The 23,624-nt window shown below is 34.2% G+C and overlaps 1 protein-coding gene across 2 annotated transcripts in view; it reads right to left on the bottom strand.

Moving 5' to 3' along the window:
• Positions 1–614: 614 nt before the first annotated feature.
• SCN1A (sodium voltage-gated channel alpha subunit 1) overlaps positions 615–23,624 on the bottom strand; it is a 183,627-nt gene continuing 160,617 nt past the window's right edge. For both annotated transcript variants that reach the window (XM_077751142.1, XM_077751141.1), the window contains 7 exons: positions 21,429–21,551; positions 14,179–14,460; positions 11,688–11,741; positions 10,050–10,187; positions 8,058–8,162; positions 6,213–6,483; positions 615–3,891 (listed from right to left, as the gene is read on the bottom strand). In XM_077751142.1, coding sequence (XP_077607268.1) covers positions 2,714–3,891; positions 6,213–6,483; positions 8,058–8,162; positions 10,050–10,187; positions 11,688–11,741; positions 14,179–14,460; positions 21,429–21,551 — 2,151 coding nt within the window. In that variant the 3' untranslated portion in view covers positions 615–2,713. The remainder of the gene's footprint in view (positions 3,892–6,212; positions 6,484–8,057; positions 8,163–10,049; positions 10,188–11,687; positions 11,742–14,178; positions 14,461–21,428; positions 21,552–23,624) is intronic.

Here is a 23,624-nt window from a genome sequence, read left to right on the forward strand (position 1 = left end):
AACGGTCTGAGCAAAAGTATAACTTTATCTTGATAAATGCACCACTACCAACCCAGAGCAACTGAGCAAAGAAGGACCTGGGGAATAAATACCCACGTTTGCTCTCTCCCACTGGTGCTTCCCTTGATGATGCTTCCCTGCTGGGACTTCCCATTAGCCAGACCGGTTGGGAGCCAAAGGGTAAGCGAGCCATGTAGAAAATCACCCTTCCACAGAGCAGGATGGAGAACCCTGGAGAGTGGTTCTAGAGGAACAAACAAAATATCCTACTCACACATAGCAACATTTAGTTTTTTAAATACAGATTTGAGGGATTCCTTTTGTATCTCAAGAGTCCATCATCTACTATTGCTCTGGCTCCCCTATTTCCTTTCCAGTGAAAACTACCAGCTTATGCTATGAGATCAGTTCCTTCTAGCAGAAGTCACTCCCTACTGCTTGCAGCCCCTGGGAGGTCCTTCCTTCCTCCCAGTCCCATGTCTGCCCCAGGTTTTCTGCCAGCTCAGGTAGATGCACTATGTGTTTGTGTCCTTCCCTTTCTCCTCCAATTTGTGGGATAAAATATCTTCATCTTCTTATAAAATGCTGTTAACAGAAAGTAACTAGGCAAACGATAAAATAAAAAATGTGACCTTTATTAGTTTTGCACATTTTTAATGTTGGTTAGCATCATTTAGGGTAATAGTAGCATTTCCCAGCATGCAGTTCACGAATACAGTTTATCTAAGTCATTTTAAGAAAAAGAGGAGCCTATGGTTTGCTTTAGTAAGAAACACAAAATATCGTGATGTAATTGACTTCATAAGTTCACTACTCTCTGTGCTTGTGGGAAAAAAATGTGAATCCCGCATTCTATTTAGAGCAATCTAGAGCAGGATGACTCCAAAGAAATGAAAACAGAAACAGAAATTAGAAAAGAAGGACAAAAATGAAAAGTAAGCACTACCTTCAATCGGCTTGTACAGCCTCTACCAGAAATGTAAATAAAATGTTATACCCTTTTCCATTTGCAAAGCATAATCTGGATGTGGCTTGTGAACCTATTTTGCCCCTTAAAATTATGAAATAATCTAAAATTAGCAAATGTAATAAGAAAAGCAGAAGTCTACAACTACCCAGTCTTGTTTTCACTTCTTGTTTAGCAAATGTCTTCCATGAAAAAGTACTATGGACAGAAAGTAAGAAAAGTGATTGTGATATCAAACCGAAGATGATTTCCTCTTCATATTTATGTACATAATGCTGAAAAATAAAATAAAATGACTTTTTTATACAGTATTTATATTTGCTTATAAAATTCTAAACACATTTTTAACAGGTTAAGCAGTGTTTTTTAAACATGTCTGTACAGTCTGGCTATACACCATATGTTATCCACTTAAAATTTAAAAATAACCAAAGAGCTGTTAAAGTGCTGCAAACTATTGCTTAATGACTTAAAGAAATGAGATCTGTTGAACAATTTCCTTGACTTACCACTGACATATGGTTTCTCATAAATGAGATTCTGAGCAGTGGGAGAAACCAGATACAGCAGCATGGTAATATAAACATGCATTGATAGCATCCAAACTATCTATAATGGTACAGAATACATTATATTACCTGTGTAAAGCTTGCACTCTACGTTTCTTGTGGTACATATTTGATGCAATAAATACTGTGCTTAGGTCATTATTTGTTTGCCCAAACGTGCACCACAGGGTAAAATGACTATTTACATAAGAAATAGCATTTCATTAACATATACAGTTGTCAACCTTGCTGAGCTGAAGATGGCTAAACGAAGTGCAAGATTAAGCAGAAATTTATAAAGGGTTCTTTTGGTCAATTCAGTCTTCAGGGGAGAAGCAATGCTCATTTCTCAGTTGTTGTTGTTGTTGTTGTTTTTTAAATACAATAAACAGAACCACAACATTTATGACTCTAGACATTTGAATGAAGTTTGCACCTGCTAAGATTTAATGGCCTCCCCCTCACCCCCCAAAATGATCTACTTGGTCTGGGGGCTGGATTTGATGAAACAAGATCAACAAAGCACCTCCAGTTATCACCCAATTAGCCCTCCCGGAAACATGGATGGAATTTTAGAACTCATGGTTTTCCTTGTGACTTTTTTTTTCATGCATGATCTCTAAGTGCAGCATGCCCTCATGCAACCACACCTTTGTGCAGATGGGAGGCCGTGTGATTGTGATAACCCCCGGTGGCATACCTGTTGAAGAGGCCCTTTGTCTATTTTACAACAGAAACCCCATTTACAAAAATAGTCACATATAATAAACAACATATGGATTAAAAAAAAGATGAATCCCCTAACAGACTTTGTAAAAATGTGACAAATGTGGCAGTTGAAATGCAAAGAGTGGATACAATTACTACACTAAAGTGTTTCGTGTTAAACAACCCCAGATTATAGGTTTGCACCCCTTTGAACTGGTCCCTACAGTCTGAGTAGCCATTTTATCTCTTGTCTTCAGCAGTGTCAGCTGGTAGTGAGAACAGTAACCTCCTATCGAGGTTGTCTCCCCTTTACACAGAGTCACAGTTTTCTGACAAGGGGTCACTGTCTTATTGTAGGCACTGACCTTAAGTAGATTCGTGTAAAAACAGTCAGTTTGGCATAGACCTCCTAGAGGAGTCCTGTTGACATAATACATCACCTTCACAGGCTGTAAACAATTGTCACCCAATTATTCTTATTTATTTTCATTTACTTCCCTTTGGCTTTTTCATCTTTGCCTTCTTGCTCATGTTTTTCCACGATTGGCTTTGTTACCCGATCATAGGAAGGTGGACAAGCTGCTGTGGACATGGTCAGATCAGTTTTCTCTGTAATAGAGTTTTCATTTATTCTGTCAATTATCATGTCTTCTTTTACAAGAAGATTAGCCCCACCTTTGATTTTATTTTTATTATACGTAAATGAAGCTTGTTTTACAGTTCGCTTTAAAAGGTGGCGCCTGTAAGCACGCTGAATGATAACAGCAGACACCTCCTCTTGTTTCCTTTTTAAAGTCGTGGTTATTGGCTGATAGGAGACCTTTGATGGATTGGAAGCCATGAATCTCTCTTCCATCTGTATTCGGAGAGCATCCATCTCTCCACTCTCTCCTAGAACCCGCTTTGTAAAAGCAAATAAGATGTCAAGACAGTGGATCCGGTCCCCACTGACCATGGGCAGGTCCATGGCAATGAGCTGGAGTTTGTTCGGTTGTGGCAAATTGAGGGGGGGTTCAAGAGCAGCTGCAAACTGAGATAGTTTTTCAAATTCCATGAATTGGGTGGCATCAGGATCAAACTTCTCCCAAACCTCATAGAACATCTCAAAGTCATCCTCGCTCAGGGGCTCGGCACTTTCCTCAGTAGCGACACTGAAGTTCTCCAGGATGACAGCGATGTACATGTTCACCACAACTAGAAATGAGATGATGATGTAACTGACAAAAAAGAAAATCCCAACAGATGGGTTCCCGCAGTCTCCCTTAACAGAGCTTCCGGGGTTAACTTTATTAGGATCACAATCAGGTGGTTTACTGTTAAGAATAGGTGCTAGCAATCCATCCCAGCCAGCAGAGGTGGTAATTTGGAACAGGCAGATCATGCTGTTGCCGAAGGTCTCAAAGTTGAACATGTCATCAATTCCGACTTCCCTCTTAACGTAGGCGAAGTTGGACATTCCAAAGATGGCGTAGATGAACATGACCAGGAAGAGCAGGAGGCCGATGTTAAACAAGGCCGGAAGGGACATCATCAGAGCAAAGAGCAGCGTGCGGATCCCCTTCGCTCCTTTGATCAGACGCAAGATTCGACCAATCCTGGCGAGACGGATCACTCGGAACAGGGTAGGGGACACGAAGTATTTTTCTATCAGCTCGGCCAGAAACATGCCTGTGGATAAAAAATGAGAATATCAACCACTGAAGTTATCCACTAAAATAATAATTAAAGTTCTGTTACAGGGCGCCTGGGTGGCTCAGTCGGTTAAGTGTCTGACTTCCACTCAGGTCATGATCTCGGGGTTGGTGGGTTTGAACCTGCATCGGGCTCTGTGCTGAACATTTGCTTAGAGTCTGGAGCCTGCTTCGGATTCTGTGTCTCCTTCTCTCTCTGCCCCTCCTCCCCTCACACTCTGTCTCACTCTGTCTCCCAAAAATAAATAAGTAAATGTAAAAACAAAATTTTAACAATGTCTGTTAAGGCTCCAAGGTAAAGTTCAGAGTCCTGAAATTCAGTTACATAATCTTAAATTTGACATACATATAATATACATATAACTGCATGTATTATGTTATTAATAAACTTTCATTTTAACATTAGTATTAAATTCAACTCAGTATTTTTTATAGACTCAACTGTGTCCCTTCCTCCTCACCACCCCCCATTCATATGTTAAAGCCCTAACTCCCCAATGCATGGTATTTGGAGAGGGTTTTGAGGAGATAATTAGGTTTAGATGAGGTCATGAGGGTAGGGCTCTGATGATAGGATTAGTACCCTTAGAAGAAGAAACACTAGAGAATTATCTCTCTCTCTCTGCCATATGAGGACATAGTGAGAAGGTAGTCATCTGCCAGCTAGGAAGAGAGCTCTCACCAGAAACCCACCATGCTGCAGCTTGATCTTGGACTTCTATCCTCTAGAACTACAAGAAAATAAATTTCTGTTGTTTAAATCACTCAGTGTGTGGTAATTTGTTATGGCAGTCCAAGTTAAGACGATATTCAGAAACAATTTTACAGTACTTTTGTCTTTGAGATATGTCGAAGTACTATCTTTATCTTACACAAAATCTCAAGTCTAAACCTAAAAAAAAATAAGTTAAAAATTATCAAGTCTGTCCGAACATCAGCAACCAAGGCTATAAGTACATATTTATATGAATATAATTATTTTTTTCTGAATTGCCTATTCAGTCCTTACCCATCTAAAAGTATCTGCCATTTTTAATGCTATTTTCATCTCTCCATGAACTTGGTACTTGTTTAAGCTTCCACTATAATATTCTTATATATTATATATATATGTTCTAATAGATTTCTAAAAAGATCCAAGCTGGTGCCCTTTCTGGTCTCCTGTATCTAACGTTGGTCTCTCAGCTACTTCTTTAAGATTTTTTTCTCTATTTGCTTTTAAGATAATGAAATAATGATTGACCTGAAGAGAAGTTCAAGAACCAAGTTCTTTCAAGTTACACTGTCTCAGTCTATAAAGAGCAAGTTAGTCTAAGTGTGTGTTCATGTGTGAGAGAGGGAGAGAAAGAAGATGATAGAGAGAGAGAAGAGAGGTGAATATAACCTTAGCACCCTATCCACAACTGATTACACCATAGGTTAGTGTGGAAATCAAAGGATACCTGCAATATATAAGTTGGATATAAGACCAGCTCCTTCAGAGGAAGTAATGGCATGAAAATGTACCCATCAGAGGTGCCCCATATTGAATGGTAAGATGTTGACCCAAGCATATTATCTGGTTTAGGAAAGAATGAATTCTTTAGGCCCACAGATAGACTTCTTCACTTCTCTGGAGCTAGAGTTGTATCTTTAATGAGATGAGCTATGACTCATGTGATGTGCTGTACATTTCAGACTTTGAAGTGTATAACTGATGAAATGATGTCCCATACCACCTCACATCCCCTTGTGCATCATTACTATAACCCCATTTCAAGGTTATCTAGAATCTCTACCTGATGCCCTTAAAGAAATTACCATTTGTATTTGCTAACATTTTGTTCTGATCTTTATTTTCTTTTCACTCTATGCCTTTATCTTGCCACCAGCTTCCACTCCCATCTAGGTGCTGATGACTCTGTGTCTACATCTTCAGTGCAATGTCTCTCCTTAGAACCAGACTAAATTTTTAGTTCTCTTCTCAATGGAGTCATCTAGATATTCTACAGGCTACTTAATCTAAATGTGTCAAAAACACTTTTATCTTAGTTAATAGCACATTCCTAGTTCAAATGAATGTGAATTTACTAGAGGCACAAAAAGTATACGTAATCTAAAATGGTTAAAATGGGATACACTATTCTACATATAGCAGGAGCCTTACTTTGTAAGAAAAACAAACACACATGGATGAAATACATAAAAAAAATTCAGAGTAGTTATTTCTGAGTGGTGGGATGGCCTCTAATTTAAATGCAAATGTTACAACTTTTACTTTTATTGAACAGAATTGAAGAGATTTTAAATATTTCTTACCTACAATGGAGAGAATGACAACCACAAAATCAAAAATATTCCAGCCTATGGTAAAATAATAATGACGGAGGGAAATGAGCTTCAGCACACACTCTCCAGTGAATAGCACAATGAACACCAGGTTGATGCGTGACAGAATGCTTGTCACATATTCACTCTGGTCATCTGTTTCTACCATCATTGTGACCATGTTGAGGCAGATAAGAATCATGATGCTTATGTCAAAGACTTGTCTGGTTACAAAGTCAAACACCATTCCTTGAAATTTGTTCTGTAGGGAAACAGAAATGCTTTTTAGCAACAGAGGAGTTTTCCTGTCTTGTACATAATAGCATCTGCATAAGTACTTTCTGCAATGATTAACTTTCTAATATTACACGTAGTAACCACTGACCCTGAATGTTGTAAAAGATGGCTTATAACACATTAATTTTAAAAATTTAGTTATCTAAACTTCTATTTACCAATGTGTATTCCACAGAATAATGATCCCTGTCAAAAGGTGATTTCTGATAAAAAACAAAAAACAAAACATTCCATACTATACACTTTATTCAGTGGCACAAATGTATATTAACATATTAAGATTATGAGACATTAAGAAACTTGCCTAATTTTATTTTACTAGAATATCCTATGATCAGTTGAACCATGCAGGCATTTCAAAATATAGTATCTAGCAACATTCCATTTGTCTTATTCTCAAAGAATTGCTAAAGAGAACTTGGGATTTCCAGGACACATCTATAACTTTATGCATTTAAAAACTATGAATGGCAATATTGATGTTCTTCCACCAAAAAGTCTTTGTTGACTGTTAGACACAGAATACTGACCCTCCGCAGGAATAATCAGACCAAAAGACATTCTTTACACTTTGATGTCAAAAATTAATGTCCCTGTCACTGATCTGTGGTTCTGCTCCCCATTTCTGCCACTGCAGGTCATTGTTTGGCTCATTTCCTTAGACCACTGAGGAATTCTGAGGATGTCTTCTATCTTACATTTTTTTCTACACATAGTTGACCCGTTTCTACTTCCAGGGGTAAGGCTTAACAAAGAACAGTACGTAATTCTCATCATTCTCAAGAAGGCAACTGTTGACTAGTACAGTATGAGTGTTCACTAGTATTTTGTACCCAAATGTACCTCAGGAATTATTTTAACTTCACAGATCATCATCACAAAAATCAATACAGTATGGGATAAGTCTTCTCCATTTCATAGGAGCTGTTTGGTCCCTTCATCATGGGAACATGAGAATTGTTATTTATCATTATGAATTGTAAATATTGACCCTGACTGCTGAAGTCATTAGTAACTTCTAACTTTATAACCATCTATACAAACAGTAGATACTAGAATTCTTTTGTTCTCCACTCAGTACTTCAAATGGATAATAAAATGGAAGTAAGATGTTATTTTACTCAGCACTTCATCAATTTGTTAATGTAGCAGAAAATTGCATGCATTTTAATCCGATCCAAGTTTTATCCCTCTTGTTAAGATTACTCAGCAATTACTTTTGAGTTTTGATCAACTTTTTCTTGTGCATAACACATTGCTTATGTGTCTTTGCCATTTAGTTTGGACTCTAGTTATGTAATTAGAAGTCCCCTGAAAATAAGGGTGCATTTTTCTGTTTATTTTCTTTTTCTTCCTCATCTCTCTTTTTTTAAAAAAAAACTTTTATCATTACCATAAAAGGTATGAATTAATGATACTCTAAAAAAGGAAGAAATCTTTGCTGCTGGAAATATTAGCTGTTTGTTATCTCTTCTGTGAGAAAACACATGCAATTTTTTGTTTTTGTTTATTTTTCCCATATCATTTGGTATTTCTTACTCCTGGTCGAGGTATAGGCTTTTGTGGCTTTTTTGATCCTAATTTTTTCATTGCATTATAGTATTTCTTCTGTTCTTCTGTCATAAAGATATCTTGACCTCCAAAGTATAGAAAAGAAAAATAAAAACTGGTTAAAACTGTGCCCCTTTGCACATAATTTTTCAATGTTAAACTTAAAACAGGAACGGGATGGTTAAAAAAAAGAAATGGATAAAATAATTATGCTTAGAATTTTAAATTTGAAAAATAAGAATTGTATTTTTTAGGTACTACAGTATTATTTAATTCTCACAGTCATCCAAAATTGACCTTATTATTTTCAGTATTATTTTATGGCAGAAAAAAAAACCCAAGAAACCAAGAGGCTAAGTATTTTAGATTCACTGAGACATGAGAAATAAGTTCCTCATGCTATACAGACTGCTTTTCAGAAGGTAAGGACAATCATTTTCTTGTTCCAGAGCAGCAATGCATTAGAGCATGTATACTGTACGATGGTTTAAAATTATCATAATAAGCCACTTTCACTCAGCCAAAAATTGGAACAAAAGGATAAAATGGAAACTGGCCGAGTTGGTAGAAGTGTTAGGGATCAGAGATCATTAGTATGACAAGGAAGTAATAGGCCAGGAGCTGCAGAGGATTGCAATCCAGGCTGATAAGTGATTTAAAAACCTGACATTAACCATAGAATATATTCATGACAATAAAAGGGGGTGGGGACAGGAATGTTCTATAGTGAAAACATCTCATACAATGAATGGAAGCACTCCTACAATAACAAAATATACTGAACAAATGAGATGGAGGAATAATCAACAAACGAAGAAATATAAATGACAAAAAAAAAAAAAACTGGAAACAAGATCAAACCTGTTAGTAATAACAGACATAAAAATTAAAATTAAAAACAATTTTCATTTATCAAATGTCAAGTATTAAAAAACAGAATGTTTGATGCCAGTGAGGCAGCAGTGACCTGAGCACATCTATACACTGTTGTTGTGACTATGAGCAAACATATTGTTTTGAGGAAGCAAAATACTTGGAAATTTGTCTTAAGAAAATAATTAAATACTCATTTTTATTTTTTTTGGCACAATTACCTTTGACGAGGCACTCTTTAAATCATTAAAGATTATAAAATACATAAATCATCAACTTGTTGGGAAATGGCTAAGTAAATTATGATAACGTACATACAAAGACAACAAAATGGGAAAATACTTATATTAAGTTAAACAGAATTTATAATTATAGATAAAATAATTTCAGTAACAAGAATATATGTAGGAAAAGTGTGAACAGAAAAACTTAAAGGTGAATAGTGATTACTCCCAAGTAATGGTATTTCTTTACTTTTCATACTTGCTATGATGCGTATATGTAATCAGGATGATAAAATAGGCTTTATAAATGATAATAAAATAGAGCTGTTCAATTCAACACCGGGACCAATAGTTTATAATTAAATATCAAGGAGAAGGAAGTGGAAATTATAAAAGGAACCAATGAAGAAACAAATGTAAAAGAAACACTAGGAGAAGCTTATCTAATTTTTTGCAAACACTGTAAGGATTTTCACTTGAGAGAATATTTTAAGTATTAGGGGGATTACAGGGATGAAACTATGAGTTGACTTTGGTAAAAGGACATATGCTTGTGTTTTTTTCTAGTTTTTTACTAATTATTCTCTTCCAAAGCACTGGAAATGTGGACCCTGGGAAGAAAAAAAAAAAAAAAAAAAAAGAGAGAGAGAGAGAGAGAGAAGTTTCGTGAACCTATGTACAGGAATGGAACCCAGTCATTCTTGGCTTTCTATCCCCTGAAGGAAATGGACAGTGGATGGTAGAAGGAATGGATGAAAAAATATGAAAAACAGATTTTAATATATACCCATTTGGCTTCTGAATCAAAGTACTCATTTAGTGGAGAAAATACTTCAAGTAATTTTACTATCTTAGTGAAAGAGAAAATATTAGAAATACTTATCTTCTTTTTTTGCTGGTTGAAATTATCTATGATGACACCAATAAACAGATTCAAGGTGAAGAAGGACCCAAAGATGATGAAAATAACAAAGTAAAGATACATATATAGACTGTCCTCATACTTAGGCTGGAGTTCCACCTGCCAAAGGAGAGTAGTTTGTAAAATGTCAAAATACATTTCAATGCTAGAAGGCATTGGTGAATTTCATGAGAATAGAAAAGAAAATGCCTAGTAACACTTAGCAGTACTTTCCTTTTCTCTCTGAATCAGCTGCCTCTAAAAAAGCCTCTGAAATTAGCCTTTAGAGATGTTTTCATGTAAAAAATATAATTATGACCCTTTAGAATCTATTTTAATAACTGTAAATACAACTAGTACCTTGCCATTTGGATAGTAGAGTGCTAAATTTGGTAAAAGCTTTTAGGTACTGAATTTTAATAATTTAAAAATTATTAATGAAAAATTTTATTCCAGTAAATATGTATAGACTATGCTTAGACACAACCATTTGTGCATGCAAGAATTTATTTGGCAAACAAGAACTGAGTTATTCATTTAAATGTTCAGCATCATACCTTTAATATTACAATAGTCCTTGAATTTTTTAGATTGAGTAGACATAACTGGACATCTTATGGATTCATCTTATGAATCCTCAGCTGAAGATTTAGTCTCTAGACTATGTCCAGTAAATTGTCATTGAGCTACCGCATATCACACAGTAAAGGGAAAGTGAGTCACAACAGACAGTTCTCTAATAAATTCATGTGCTTCCTGAGATAACTCAGTTAAAACCAACCAAACACCCAAAACAAAATTGTAAATAACAAATGAAATGACACAACTCTGGTGGATATCAGGAAGATACTCGACATGAAACTAAAGTCACTTATGGAAAGTGCACATCAAGAAAGTTAAGTGAGCCCTATCAGGTCAGTTTAAAGATTACAGAGGGAGAAGTTAATCTTTATGATAATAGACTAAACAATAGATTGGACTTCCAAACAATAGACTGGACTTCAGAATGGAAAGACGAAGACTGACAGACAAGACTAAATTTTACAAAGTTTTGAAGAGCAGAGTTGGAATAAGCATGGATTTCAGTTCTCTTCTTAAAGCCTGAAGGAGACTATTATAGAAGAAACCAAATAAAGTAGGTCTTTACTTTGGTGATACAAACCTAAAGGAAATGTTCATCACAGAAGTGATAACATCATTGGTAAAGGCTCCAGTAAATTTATAGATGCTGAAATCATACACAAGAATGACTTTAAAACGGATCCTTATAGGAATCTAAGGCTTTCTGGACAACATTTGTAACTTTTCACACTGTCTACTACTTATGAAGAGTAACTATACATTTCAACTACCAATACCAATCATATATATTTTTTTCGTATTTGCTCCCGCACACCAAAATTATTGCTGATTATATAATTACTTTCAAAACAATTTGTTTTAATTTATTTTAGTAAGATCTTTCTGATAAACACTGCTATGCTTGAATATTAATTTGAACCAATTTTTCCTTTTTTAAAACAATCATCATAAATCATTCCATTTGGCTGCTATGCTCTGTCGAATTAATTTTAGCACCTAACCAACGTTATAAAAAGTCAGGATAAAAGGAATACTTACATTTCTGGAATCAACTGCTGCATACATTATATCCATCCATCCCTTAAATGTGGCCTATTAAAAAGGACATGCATGGAATAATTCAGACCTAATGTTTAATAAATATTTTACTTATGTATTTTTTTAAAAGAAACACTTTGAAAGACACTTCAAAACAAATTTTACATGGATTTTGGACCAATGCAATATCTCATTAAGGCTTTTCATTTCTAAAGCACATAATAAACAAAAATGGTTACTTGATATATCCTCCTGCTTGATAACTAACTCACAAATACTTCTCTACTCCTTAGAGTTAATGGAATAGTGCAAAGTTAAAGTGTTACCAAAATCTGGTGGAATACTTTTAGAAAGCTTTACAAGTGCCAACACACTTGGCAATACCTGTTGCAGTGAAACAATCACAATTTAGGTGTACGATCATTGCTGAAATCTATCTGCAAGGTGATGAGAGTCACGGACAGTTTAACATTTCTCTTGATCATAGCACTCTGAGGATCATACGGGCATATATAGAGTCTGAGCTGCAACTATTCTTTCAAGAATTTTGAAGCATAGCACTCAGAAATAATCCTATATTCTACTTTTTCCCCTGCAGTTTTTGATGGAAGTGACTTAATATGGGTCAAAGTAGAAAATAATACAGTAGACACTTGGCATTCTCAGATTCAAGATGGATCCCAAGTCTAATAGCTTAGAGTAACTCGTTACTTGTTCTGGGACATACATTTTAAGCCCTGAGAGTCTGAGAGGATTGTTTTTAGCTAGTGAGCAAGAGTAGTAAAGCTTGCAGCATCTGTATCCCAACACATCTTTGTTTTCATAACACTAACCCTTGTGAAGTGGTGGATGTCATGGGGAGAAAGCCAAGGAAGGGTTTGTGTGATGGCAGTGAAAAGAAAGTAATGATTCTTAGCTAGAAAATAGAAGCTATGTATCAGAGGAGGAAATGCTGAATGTCAATGGCTGAGGTCAATGACAGAACAAGTCCATTACACACTAGATACAGGAACAGAAAAAAAAGTGATTCATAGAGCCATTTCAATGAGTTACTCATCAACAGAGGTGATTCTGTCTAAAGCCAACTATAAAGTAGTACTTGAGAGTTTCTTTAGCAGCAGAATTTATTTAATGGCTGCGTGCAAGATCTTTATCCTACATTTTCAGAATGATTTATCATTTGAAGGACCTGCTTGAAATTTTTTTTCTTTTCTTAGTTTTATAGAGGAAGTGATACACTGTAGTGAAATTTACAAGTGTGGTTATTAATTAAGGGTTAGGATAAATTCTCAAGAAAATGTCATCATGTGTCCACTATAATATTTAAGGAAATCACACTTTCAGATTTTTAAAAATTCCTATTTTAATTTCATAAACATTCAGAGTAAGTCAGAAGCATAGAGAAGAGAAATAAGAATTTCCAACAAGAAGGTGGGAAGAACACAGTCTGTACACAGTACAGACACCTCTGAAAGAGAGGTGAGAGGGTTTTGACCAATGCAGTTTTGTTCCCTTGGTTAGACTCTTGGTTAAGCAATTGAAGACATGATCCTGGGGAAGAGAAATAGATTTCTGCCCTAAAGCCTCTGTAGAAACACCGTGAAAGAACTTTTATAGTCTTGTTTTCTAAGCTGGCCAAAACAGAGCCGTATCTTACTATGTTTTTCAAACAATCTGGATTCTGTTTTTATCCACTGCTTTGTTGTGACTCAGCTGCTTCCAAAAGCAGTATCAAATGCAGATGTTTAAAGGGCCACCATCTTTTGCATTTTTATGAATAGCGAACTATTTTTCTTTTGTGTAAATCAGGCTTAGGAGACCCGGTAGTAAAAAACATTAATATTCAGAAACTTACGTATCTAAAGTAATAAATACAATAAGGATATTATTACTATGTACAATAGACTTAAATAATTGTACTGAAATGTCATTTGAAGTGAGGCCACAGCTGCTTATATTTCATTTCTGGACACGGCCATTACTCTCTATGATTTGCATTTCACTGTGAGGATCCAACCCTGAAACCTCAAAATCATTCCCGGGACTTCAGGCCAAATCATACAAGTCAGTAGCAGTTAATTGCCACCAGTGATAATCGAATCAGGTGTGTTAAGTATGTATGCTTGGGGAGGGTGATCCATCAGTGGAGAATGCTTTCTAATTGCAATAGAAAAAAATAAAGCAATGTATTGATTTACTCATCAACGTGTTCTTATGGGAAGAGAACAATATAGGCAGGAAGAGAAAAAAACCTTTGGAAAGAACTGAAATGTCTGACCTCTATCAACTATGTCTGCACTGCTTGCATGGGCTGAACTTGCCACCTGGGCTTACACACCTGTGCTAACAAATCAAAGTTAGGGGGAAAAAAGTATGTTATAAACTTTCTTCTTAATAACTAAAGTCTCTTCTTAGTAACTTAGATGTATCTCATTACTTTGTTATTATTCCAAACAATAAACAAATTTCAGAGAAAAGAGTGTTCACTTACAACTTGAAGCAAAGAGAGATACCCAAATCCTACATTATCAAAGTTTACTTTCACATTTTTCCATCGGGCAGTCTCATTTCTTTCTATTAGTTTTAGGCAATCAGAATGATTATTCACTTCGGAGATCTCAAACATGTCACCAGTTGTGGTGTTAATACAGTGGTAGAATTTGCCAGCAAACAAATTTACGCCCATGATGCTGAAAATTAGCCAGAATATAAGACAAACCAGAAGCACATTCATGATGGATGGAATTGCTCCTAAAAGGGCATTCACAACCACCTAATACACAAATGGAAAAAAAGAAAAGTCAGAATTCTTGTTGGTTAAAAATTAAAAGACATTCTCCTAGTAATCTTTAGTATTTCTTTTTTTAAAAATTTTTTAAGTATTGAGACTATTCTATGATACTTAAAAGCAAAGTAAAAAAATCTTAAAATGAAATCCATTCTTTCTTAAGCAATACACTTAGGGAAACAAATATAGATAATATAACAAAGAAAAAAAATTTTGAAAAGAGAGGGGAAAGTACCAAAAGGTTGAAGGAAAGACAAAATCAGAGGAATTTGTTGCCAGATGAATTGAGAATATTTGTTGTTTATTAGAAAAAAGAGATGCAGGAAATCTTAAGACAGATTAACTAATTTTAAAAAAGGTAATATATTACATAATGAAACTGAAATATTTGGACACAAATTGATTTGATCAATATACTTTAAAAAATTAAAAATTCAAATGTAATAGAAAAATATTATTAAATGCCTAATATAGTTTTGTCCTTAATTATTCATGCATTGCTATGACTAATAATAATTTTTGCATAAGAAGCAAGACAATTTAGCATTATGTATTTCATTAGATCATCACATCGTTTATTTCAAGCTCCAGTCATGTCAGTTGTTTCATTTACTGAGTTTAATTCAATAAACTTATTTTAAATGAAACATAATAGAAATCGGTTTCTTAGGAAAATAAGAAAAGGAGGGGTGCCATGTATAGTTCCCAACTCTGAAGTGATTAACATACAATGCTGTGCTAATGATCTTCTCTTTTCCTATGGGAACATGTTTTTTTTCCCCTCTTATCTTAATTTCTGGGTCATAGATTCAAAGATCTGAGTTTTCATATCTGGCAACACTGTAGGGATGGCTGTTCTTGCTCCCTCCTCCACAGTGCCCATTGGAGCCATATTCTGAGTCGCTATGTGGGAAGATAAACACAGGCCCTAAAATGCTCGTAAGTGACAGAAGATGCCTCGGACTTGAACAACTGATAGTTAATTCTGCCTATGTACTTCTGTTATTCTTGTCAATCTCATCCAATGTAAACAATAGGCATCAAAATATCTTCAATCTGCCATTTGTTGCCAGTGTATTTTTAGAAACAATGTTTTTTGATTGCCTGTCTGAGAAAACAAATACATGAGCCAATTCCTCATGTGCCGGAGGCTTGTTTAAAGTTTGCAAAGAACTCTAGGCCTTCTGGGGTTCCAAAACGGTGTGATAAGCGGGCCGAAGGAAACCGTAAAACCACTATCGGCAAAGGTAAGGAAATGAGTGAGCATAAACATTTAAACTGGTTGAATTATCCAGGCAGATCCAGGTGATATAGCCTATGCAGCCTACCAAGCTGAACCATGGCACCTTGCCATATCTTATTTGCCTGTTTGAAGTAATACATTCATTGAATAAATCCTTCTTTTATACTTCATTTTAAATATGCGGATACACCTAGATTTCTCTTGGATTCAAAATTTAATAGCTAAAGGCAAGTTACTTATTTCCCTCTTTTTCTGAATATTTTGCCTACCATCCAGATTAAAAAAAACCTCTTACTTTTATTGTATAGACACAAAGTACACACTAAAATGCACTTTTTTTTTTTTTTTTTTTACCTACANCTACCTACTTCTTGAATTTCTTTTCATGTCAGTCTGCATGTCTCACACTTCTTCCTTCAAAAACCTTTTCACCTCTGTTACTACTTTTCCATTTTCAGCATCCATCCTATCTCTGGCCTTAATTAAGTCATACTGACACTACTGTCAAAGTCTTATAACTTTCTCCTTCCTTTGATCCACGTAAGATGAATTCATCATCCCTAAGTCTCACTTTAAAATTACTTGAGGGATCCCCACTGATTATCAAATATTTTCCTTACCTTGATATTCAAATCACTCCACAAACTACATTTCCAGTTTAAACTTCCTTAGCCACCTACCCTTCATGCCAACCCTACTAATACAATTACCAGACAACTGAGATGCCTTTGGAATCCCTTGCCCAGTATCCCCCTTTCTGGAACATTCTTTCTTCTACAAGGTCTAGTTCACGTAGCACTTCTTTCACGGAGCCTCACTTCACCCTCCATGTTAGCCTCCAAAATAAAGATGAACGTTTCCTCTTTTGAATTTAAGAATCAGAATTCCAGGGCTGGCCAGGACCATAGAAATAATTTAGTATGATGTTTTCTGTTGGCAATGAGAAAAATGAGGCTAAGAGATTAAGTTCAGAAAGTAGACTAGAAGTAGCACCTAGTGCTTTCTCTTTCCATTCTACCTCACTGATTCACCTTGGAGTTGTTCCCATTTATCTGGTTCCCAGATTGCTCTGTATTAGAGCTACCTGCATGCCTGTAAACTCCACAGATGAAAGGCTTTCCTTTTTTTAATTTAAGATCCAAAAATATATTATACTTCTCCAAGGCCTTGAATGTTTTGAATAAAGAGATGTAACAGAGTGCTTTGAATATAGGAAAAAAGAATGGTTGATTGAATGAATGAGAGGAGTAAAGATTAGCTTAGCATTTATTGATGAAAACATAATTTTTAATGTTATTTTTGGATATGAGATGCAAATAAGGAACTGGACACACAAAAAATTGTGGGCTAGCCAATAAGTTTGAGAGGTTTACGTTGAAACAGAGGATTCTCTTTGCATTAAAATGAACTCTCTGTAATTCATGATTCAAGCAAGTGCTCTGAAGCAGTGTCTTCAGGATATTATTTGCAATGTTTTCATATATTTGGTCCACAGGTTATCTTTATTAAGATTCAAACAGTAAATATTGGAAAACATTTGGCATAGTATTAGGAAATACACTGTACAAAGGTCCATAGTATTTAAATTTTCATTAAATTAAGCAATGAAGTTCAGAGAAAGGATTGTCTTTTCCCAGGAGCCCTAAGCCATTCCTTGGTTCAGCACAGAAGGAGATGTATTAATTCTTTTCAGGCTCTAGGGATCTGCAGTAATTGGTTCCCAGGAGGTGAAGGCACTGGGAAGAAATGGCCTGAATACATTAGAAAGAACAGATAGAGATTTCAGGATGCAGAAAAGATGTCTAAGGAAGGAACTACCTTAGTACTTGATGTTGCTTCTTCTCACAAATGCTTTGCAAGACATCGGTAGAATTTCTCTATTCTAGCACAATCCAATCTTATAAAGGCTCTTTTGTATCTGGTTTATTATCTGCATTTTTATTAAATCAACACAAAATGAAGGATTGACAATTAAGTATGCAAATTGTTAGGAATTTTGATACATATAAAAATGTCTTGTCTGAACAAATTTCTCTGAACTTCAAATAATACTACTCATGGATGCTAATGCTTCTCTAATCTAAATATAAAGACTACACAAATAAAAATCAAAAGGGGATAAGGTAAAAATCACACATTTTTAAGTATGAAGAAGAGTAGTAGAGTCTTTTAAGAATCTAATGACTACATTTGTGTTGTGGGGTTTAATTAAGATAATTGTCTTTGAAAGATATGATACATCAATTATCTAAACAAAAACTCCAACTTTATCTCTCTCAAAAATAGAAACTCTCCTTCTTGTATATCATTTTTAAACTTCAAGAAAAAACAAATATGGATTCATTTTTATTGATGTTTTCATCATGTTATCTTCTAAGATCCTAAAAAGTTGTTTGGGAGTGACTTACTCTAAGAACTGGGTTTTTACATTAAGTTCTATTTAATACACATGGTAAGACATTTCTGTTTTATTTATAGGTGGGAATTCTAGCCTGTATAGTTCGAATAAGTGGATTTTTTTATATTAACTTTGTTTCTATTTAAAACACAAATCACATGTGCTTACTCAACTCTTAACATATTTTTGCTTCATTACATTTTGAAAGTAATCCTCATAAACTTTCATATAATAAAAATGAATACGGTCACACAATCAATACCAGTCTTATGAAAGCTGGAATGTTGACTCCTAGCATCTGCTCACACATATTAACAAGGCAGGGAATTGCCTGCTTGTATCTGGATGGCAGTTTTCAGGACCCAGACCAATGTAAAAAATGGCAAGGGTTTTATGCCTCAAACAGCACCATCAATTGACAAGTTAAAATTTCCACACATTCATTCTAAACCAGATCCCCCACCCTCACCAATCAGATAATCTCCCCATAAATAGAGAACTCCATGTACACATAACTAAACCATATTCAGTGAAACTCAGGAAAGATATGAACCGTTGGTGTTCAAATCCACAGAGGGTAAATTCACAAAGGTATTTTTCTCAAAAGAAAATTTCAGGCACTTGAAAATAGGGGATTAGAATATAGCGTATTTTCCCTACTGTGGTGAGTACCGTTCCCAATCCCTCCCTCACCCCACTACACAAAGTCACAGTGAAAGGATGAAAGGTAGCAAAAGGGGTAATACAGTACCCATAATAAAGGGCTGAGGGGAGGAACCAGCGCTCCACCCCATCCAAGTTGGAGCAAGATTATCCTATATAAAATAGAAATATATAGTTTGTTATTAGTTAGAAATCTGATATGACAGAACATTTGGTGTTACTTTTTGTATATGATGGTCTCTGTCTGTTTCCCTATGAATCAAGACTTGAGTCCTTTTGAAAAAGAAGGTATCTAAAATGTCTTAGATTAGGAAATTAAAAATACAAATTTAAGTACAAATTTTATTTTACTCTAGATAGTCACGACATCAATTCACTCAGTTCAGTTTTACAAGTTGAAAAATTTGGACTGGAAATTTGAAATACAGTAAATGTTTAAAAGCTGTCAGCCAGAAATGTGCATAAAGCATGCAAAACATAAAGTGCAACGTGATGATAATTTATTCCTTTCTAACTTCGTGTCAAGCACTATACAACATGCTTTATTTGGTAATGTTGCACAAAAGCACATGCTTGAAAAGTGACAAATCAACAAAAATAAAATGAGTGCTTGATTTATACTCTGACACAGCTATTGTGGTTTTATGCTGCTAGGGAAAAGAATAAAATGAGAGTTTCTGAATATATTCAAATATCACTTCCCAATTATAATCATCATTATTATCTCTATCCTCACCATTATCCACATTTACATTTTTTACAAAGTAAAAAAAAAATCCAAGCACGAGAAACACAAAAATGGAATTAATAATCAGGTTATTTTGTCTCTACAATGCCAAACATGTGTTGAAATGTCAGCCATTTTAGGGCTGAGGNGGGCTGTGGATATTCTGTCATTATGAGGCAAGGAACTACATTCATAAATCCTAGAATTTAAATGCTGAGATCATCTCCTATTGGCATCAATAAGTTTATGTTTTTAAAATTCTCATTGCACAAGTTAACCTCTCCTTATAATGAAAAAAAAGCACTATTGATCAACAATTAGAGAAGGTTATTTCTGTAAAAATCAGAGGTAGACCCACAAGACCAACATTATTAATGGAAATAAAGTGTTCAATATGGGAACATCTGGCCATTTGATCATGTAATACTTTTTCAAAAGGTTAAATTTAAAATGTTCATAACAGCTTCAAATACTTAGCATTGTTTGGATTTCAGATGACTTTCAAAAGGTATTACTTTGATTCAGGCAATACATTTTCAAGTAGAATGTATAAAAATAACACTTTTCTCGAGAACTGAAACTGCCAGTCTGAAACAAAAGAAAGTGACATTTTAATTGGAAAATAAACTTAATTTTTACATACCCTGGGGAGAATTTCCTTTTACATTTTAGTAAATATGTGAAGATCTCTGTGAGAAATAAAATAAGACTGCATTATATTGTGTTAAATTGTTTCTAATGAGGACAAAAACTTTTTATATATGTTAGGGAAATTAAAGACAAGTCTCATGTTCTTAAAGAGTGACATTTACAATAAATCTTATTTTAAAAGAACACAGAAGGCCATCAGCAACCTAGAAAATGTAAATGGAAGTCTTCAGTAAAACTTAGTTTACGTAAACAACTAAACCTTAGGCAGAAAAAAAGCAACGTTTTTCTTTTGGAATCACATTTAATTCAGTAGCTTTGTTTGGTAAAATAATGTTTGATTTTAAAAAACAGAACTATTTTTTCGTTATACATTTTATATATCAATGCTTTGTGCATTTTAAAAAGGCATGGAAAAGAGTATGTCTATAATGACAACATTTCTAACCTGTCATGAATCACAGGGAACAATTTAATTGTTCCTTGCAAGGAGTACTATAAAATTTTGTGTGACTCAAGTGAAATTGGGAGTTATGCTTAATTTATGAATCATGAATCATCTATGGTAATGAATCAAAATTACATTTCCTGTTCATTATAAATGTTTTACTTCATGAAAAATGGTGCGGATTTACATATAATCTTTATGTTAGTATTACTATTTATATAAATTAAAAATATTAATGTCATTATAAATTGAGGCTATATTAAATATAACTTTTGTTAAGTTTAAAATTCAGTCAATATTTAGTATCTACCCTTGGCTATATTCAAATAATGCAAACTTTGGCATTATACAGACAAAATGACATTAAAAATTTTTTTTCATTTACTCATACTTAGGCACATGTGTGATTCACATTATTTTCAGTAAAACGCATTAAGTACAATTTAGGTCATCACAAATGAGAAGCATGTAATGTAGAATTCACTTAAGTTGATTATTATCATATCATGACACATAGTACTTTAATAGTGCAGCTGCTTTTTTTATAGACAGGTTTTTAAGGAAACTCCCAAGATAGATTAGGAAATAAAGTCATTTTAATGAGCACAGCAGATAAATGATACTGTATCATTTCAAGGGAGGCCTAAATTCTCTTGCATATCACCCAGAAGTAAATATGCAACAGATTAAATGATAAAGTAGCAATTTTGCAAGGATTTGCCATTCCTTTTGCATGCATGGGTTTTCCTTTTATAAAATTTGATTCAATGTAGTTTAATTTAATTTTGACTACATGTAATACTCAGGTTCTTTCATTTTTCCTTACCCTCATCCCTTCAAATCGTGATAAAGCTCTTAGAGGCCTCAGAGCTCTTAGTGTCCTGAGAGATTTGATGGCACCAAGTTCTGAGTAACCCAAGGCATTTGCTGTTAAACTGACCAACGAAACCTGCATAAGTAAATAAATAAATTAAATCATCAATCAATTTGTATTTACTACGTAGTATAATAAATAGGATTTTTGCTTGGAAGATAAATGGTTGATCTTTTCAGTAATGCTTTTAAAATTTTAAGGAAGTATTTTCAGTTTTATACAAAGAAAGTAACTTTCAGGATGTTAATTAAATCTAGTTGAATAAAAAACCCTTAAATGTCATGTAATTTATTAATTTCTCAACTAATAAATTAGTTGAATAGATTCAACTACATTTTTTATTACTAATAAATTAGTTGAGCAATAGAAAAACTAGATAAAGATTAACTTTCAAAAAGGAAGAAATCCAGGTGTAAGAAAATGTCATTGGTTATCCTTTATTTTTTTAAATTTATTTATTTTGAGAGAGAGAGAGAGAGAGCAGGGGAGGAGCAGAGGGAGAGTGATGGAGAGAAAGAATCCCAAGCAAGCTCCGAGCTGTCAGTGTGGAGCCTATGGCAGGGCTCGATCTTATCAATCGTGAGATCATGACCTGAGCTGAAATCAAGAATTGGATGTTTAACTGACTCAGCCACTCAGGTGAAGAATACATATCCTTTCCTTATTAATGGCTGTTGCTGAATTTGGGGCTTTGCATCATTAGTAATAAAATACAGTAACTGCTATTGTATCAGAAAAAGCATGAAATTTTAATCCTGCATCGTATGTTCAACTAATTATAATTGATACTCTCAAAAAATAAAAAACTTAGCACATTGATTTCAAAGCTGACTTATGAAGGTGACTTTTTTTTGTCTTGCTAAAACCTTCTGTTTTCAATTCTCTAAAGTTTATTCTTATGTAAATAATGTAATTTAACATGTAATTCCATCATGAAACTTCCTCAAATTTTTCTATACTAGACTTACAGCTTCTGCCATGGTTACCTGGCTGAAAATGGCCATAATTAATCTTTAACAAGTAAATAAATCAATGGATTTACATCATTTGTATGAAACACATAAGTACGAAGAAACAAAATGTTAGGTATATAATTCTCTAAATAAAGATTTATCAAGACTCCATATCCAAACAGAGTTACAATTTCTTTGATTTGAAAGTGGCTAGTATAGGCCAGTTTCAAATACATGGACACTATTTTTGCAAAATTTTCTATTTTCAAGTATATTAAGTTACCTTATATTTAAATATATTTTTATACTACTTACAACGTGTTATAATTTTTTGTGTGTTTTTAAGAGAGTTGCACTGATCCTAATGAAATAATTAAAATAAAATATTGAAAAGTAAAAATATTTTTATTGCAAGATGATAAAATTCTCTAGAATTATTCCTTTATATATTTCATGCTATTGAACTTAACCATGTTGTATACCTGAAACTAATGTAACATGTGTGTCAACTACAATAAAAAAATAAAAATAAAGTGCTTATAATCTGACAATTAAAAAACTCAACTTACACTAATAAATAAAATCATCATTCCTTCACTAAAATTTCAGACATGTAATAATCATAATACAGAAAAGCAAAGCACAGGAAGTTTCAAAAAGGTTAAATTATATTGAAGATGTAGTGTGAAAAATTCTGGGGAGTTGAAATAATATAATTTCTAATGCTTGAAACCTCCATATTAGAAATATTTTCTGTTGTGTGATAAAGCAATTGTTTTTTTTTTGAGGTTTTTCTTAATTTACTCATTTCATAGTAACATTATTAACCTTTTCTTCAAATAGCTCTGGCTTTGCCTTTGTTCAGAAGTAAAGAGATATAACATATGCGTGACTCTTAGCTCTGGAAATACTTTCCACAACAAACCTGCATAGTCCTGCGGTATTATTATCTATTATCTTTTGGGGATAAAAACTATTGCCTACGAAGTCTGTGATATTTTGGACACACTTTTCTAGAGCTGAAATTATGCCAAACTTATGGCATGAAACATTTTGTTTAATAAATCTCCAGAGGCAGCCACCTGTTTTAGGGTAGACAAAGTACTGTTAATAATTGGGCATCTGTGAAGGGCTGTTTGGTACCTTTCGGGCTTGCTTCAAGTTGAGTCTACATCCCACGGAAACTCCTCTTGCT

The sequence above is a fragment of the Crocuta crocuta genome, unplaced genomic scaffold (assembly GCF_008692635.1).
Source record: "Crocuta crocuta isolate KB4526 unplaced genomic scaffold, BGI_CrCroc_1.0 scaffold219, whole genome shotgun sequence".
NCBI classification, from domain to species: domain Eukaryota; kingdom Metazoa; phylum Chordata; class Mammalia; order Carnivora; family Hyaenidae; genus Crocuta; species Crocuta crocuta.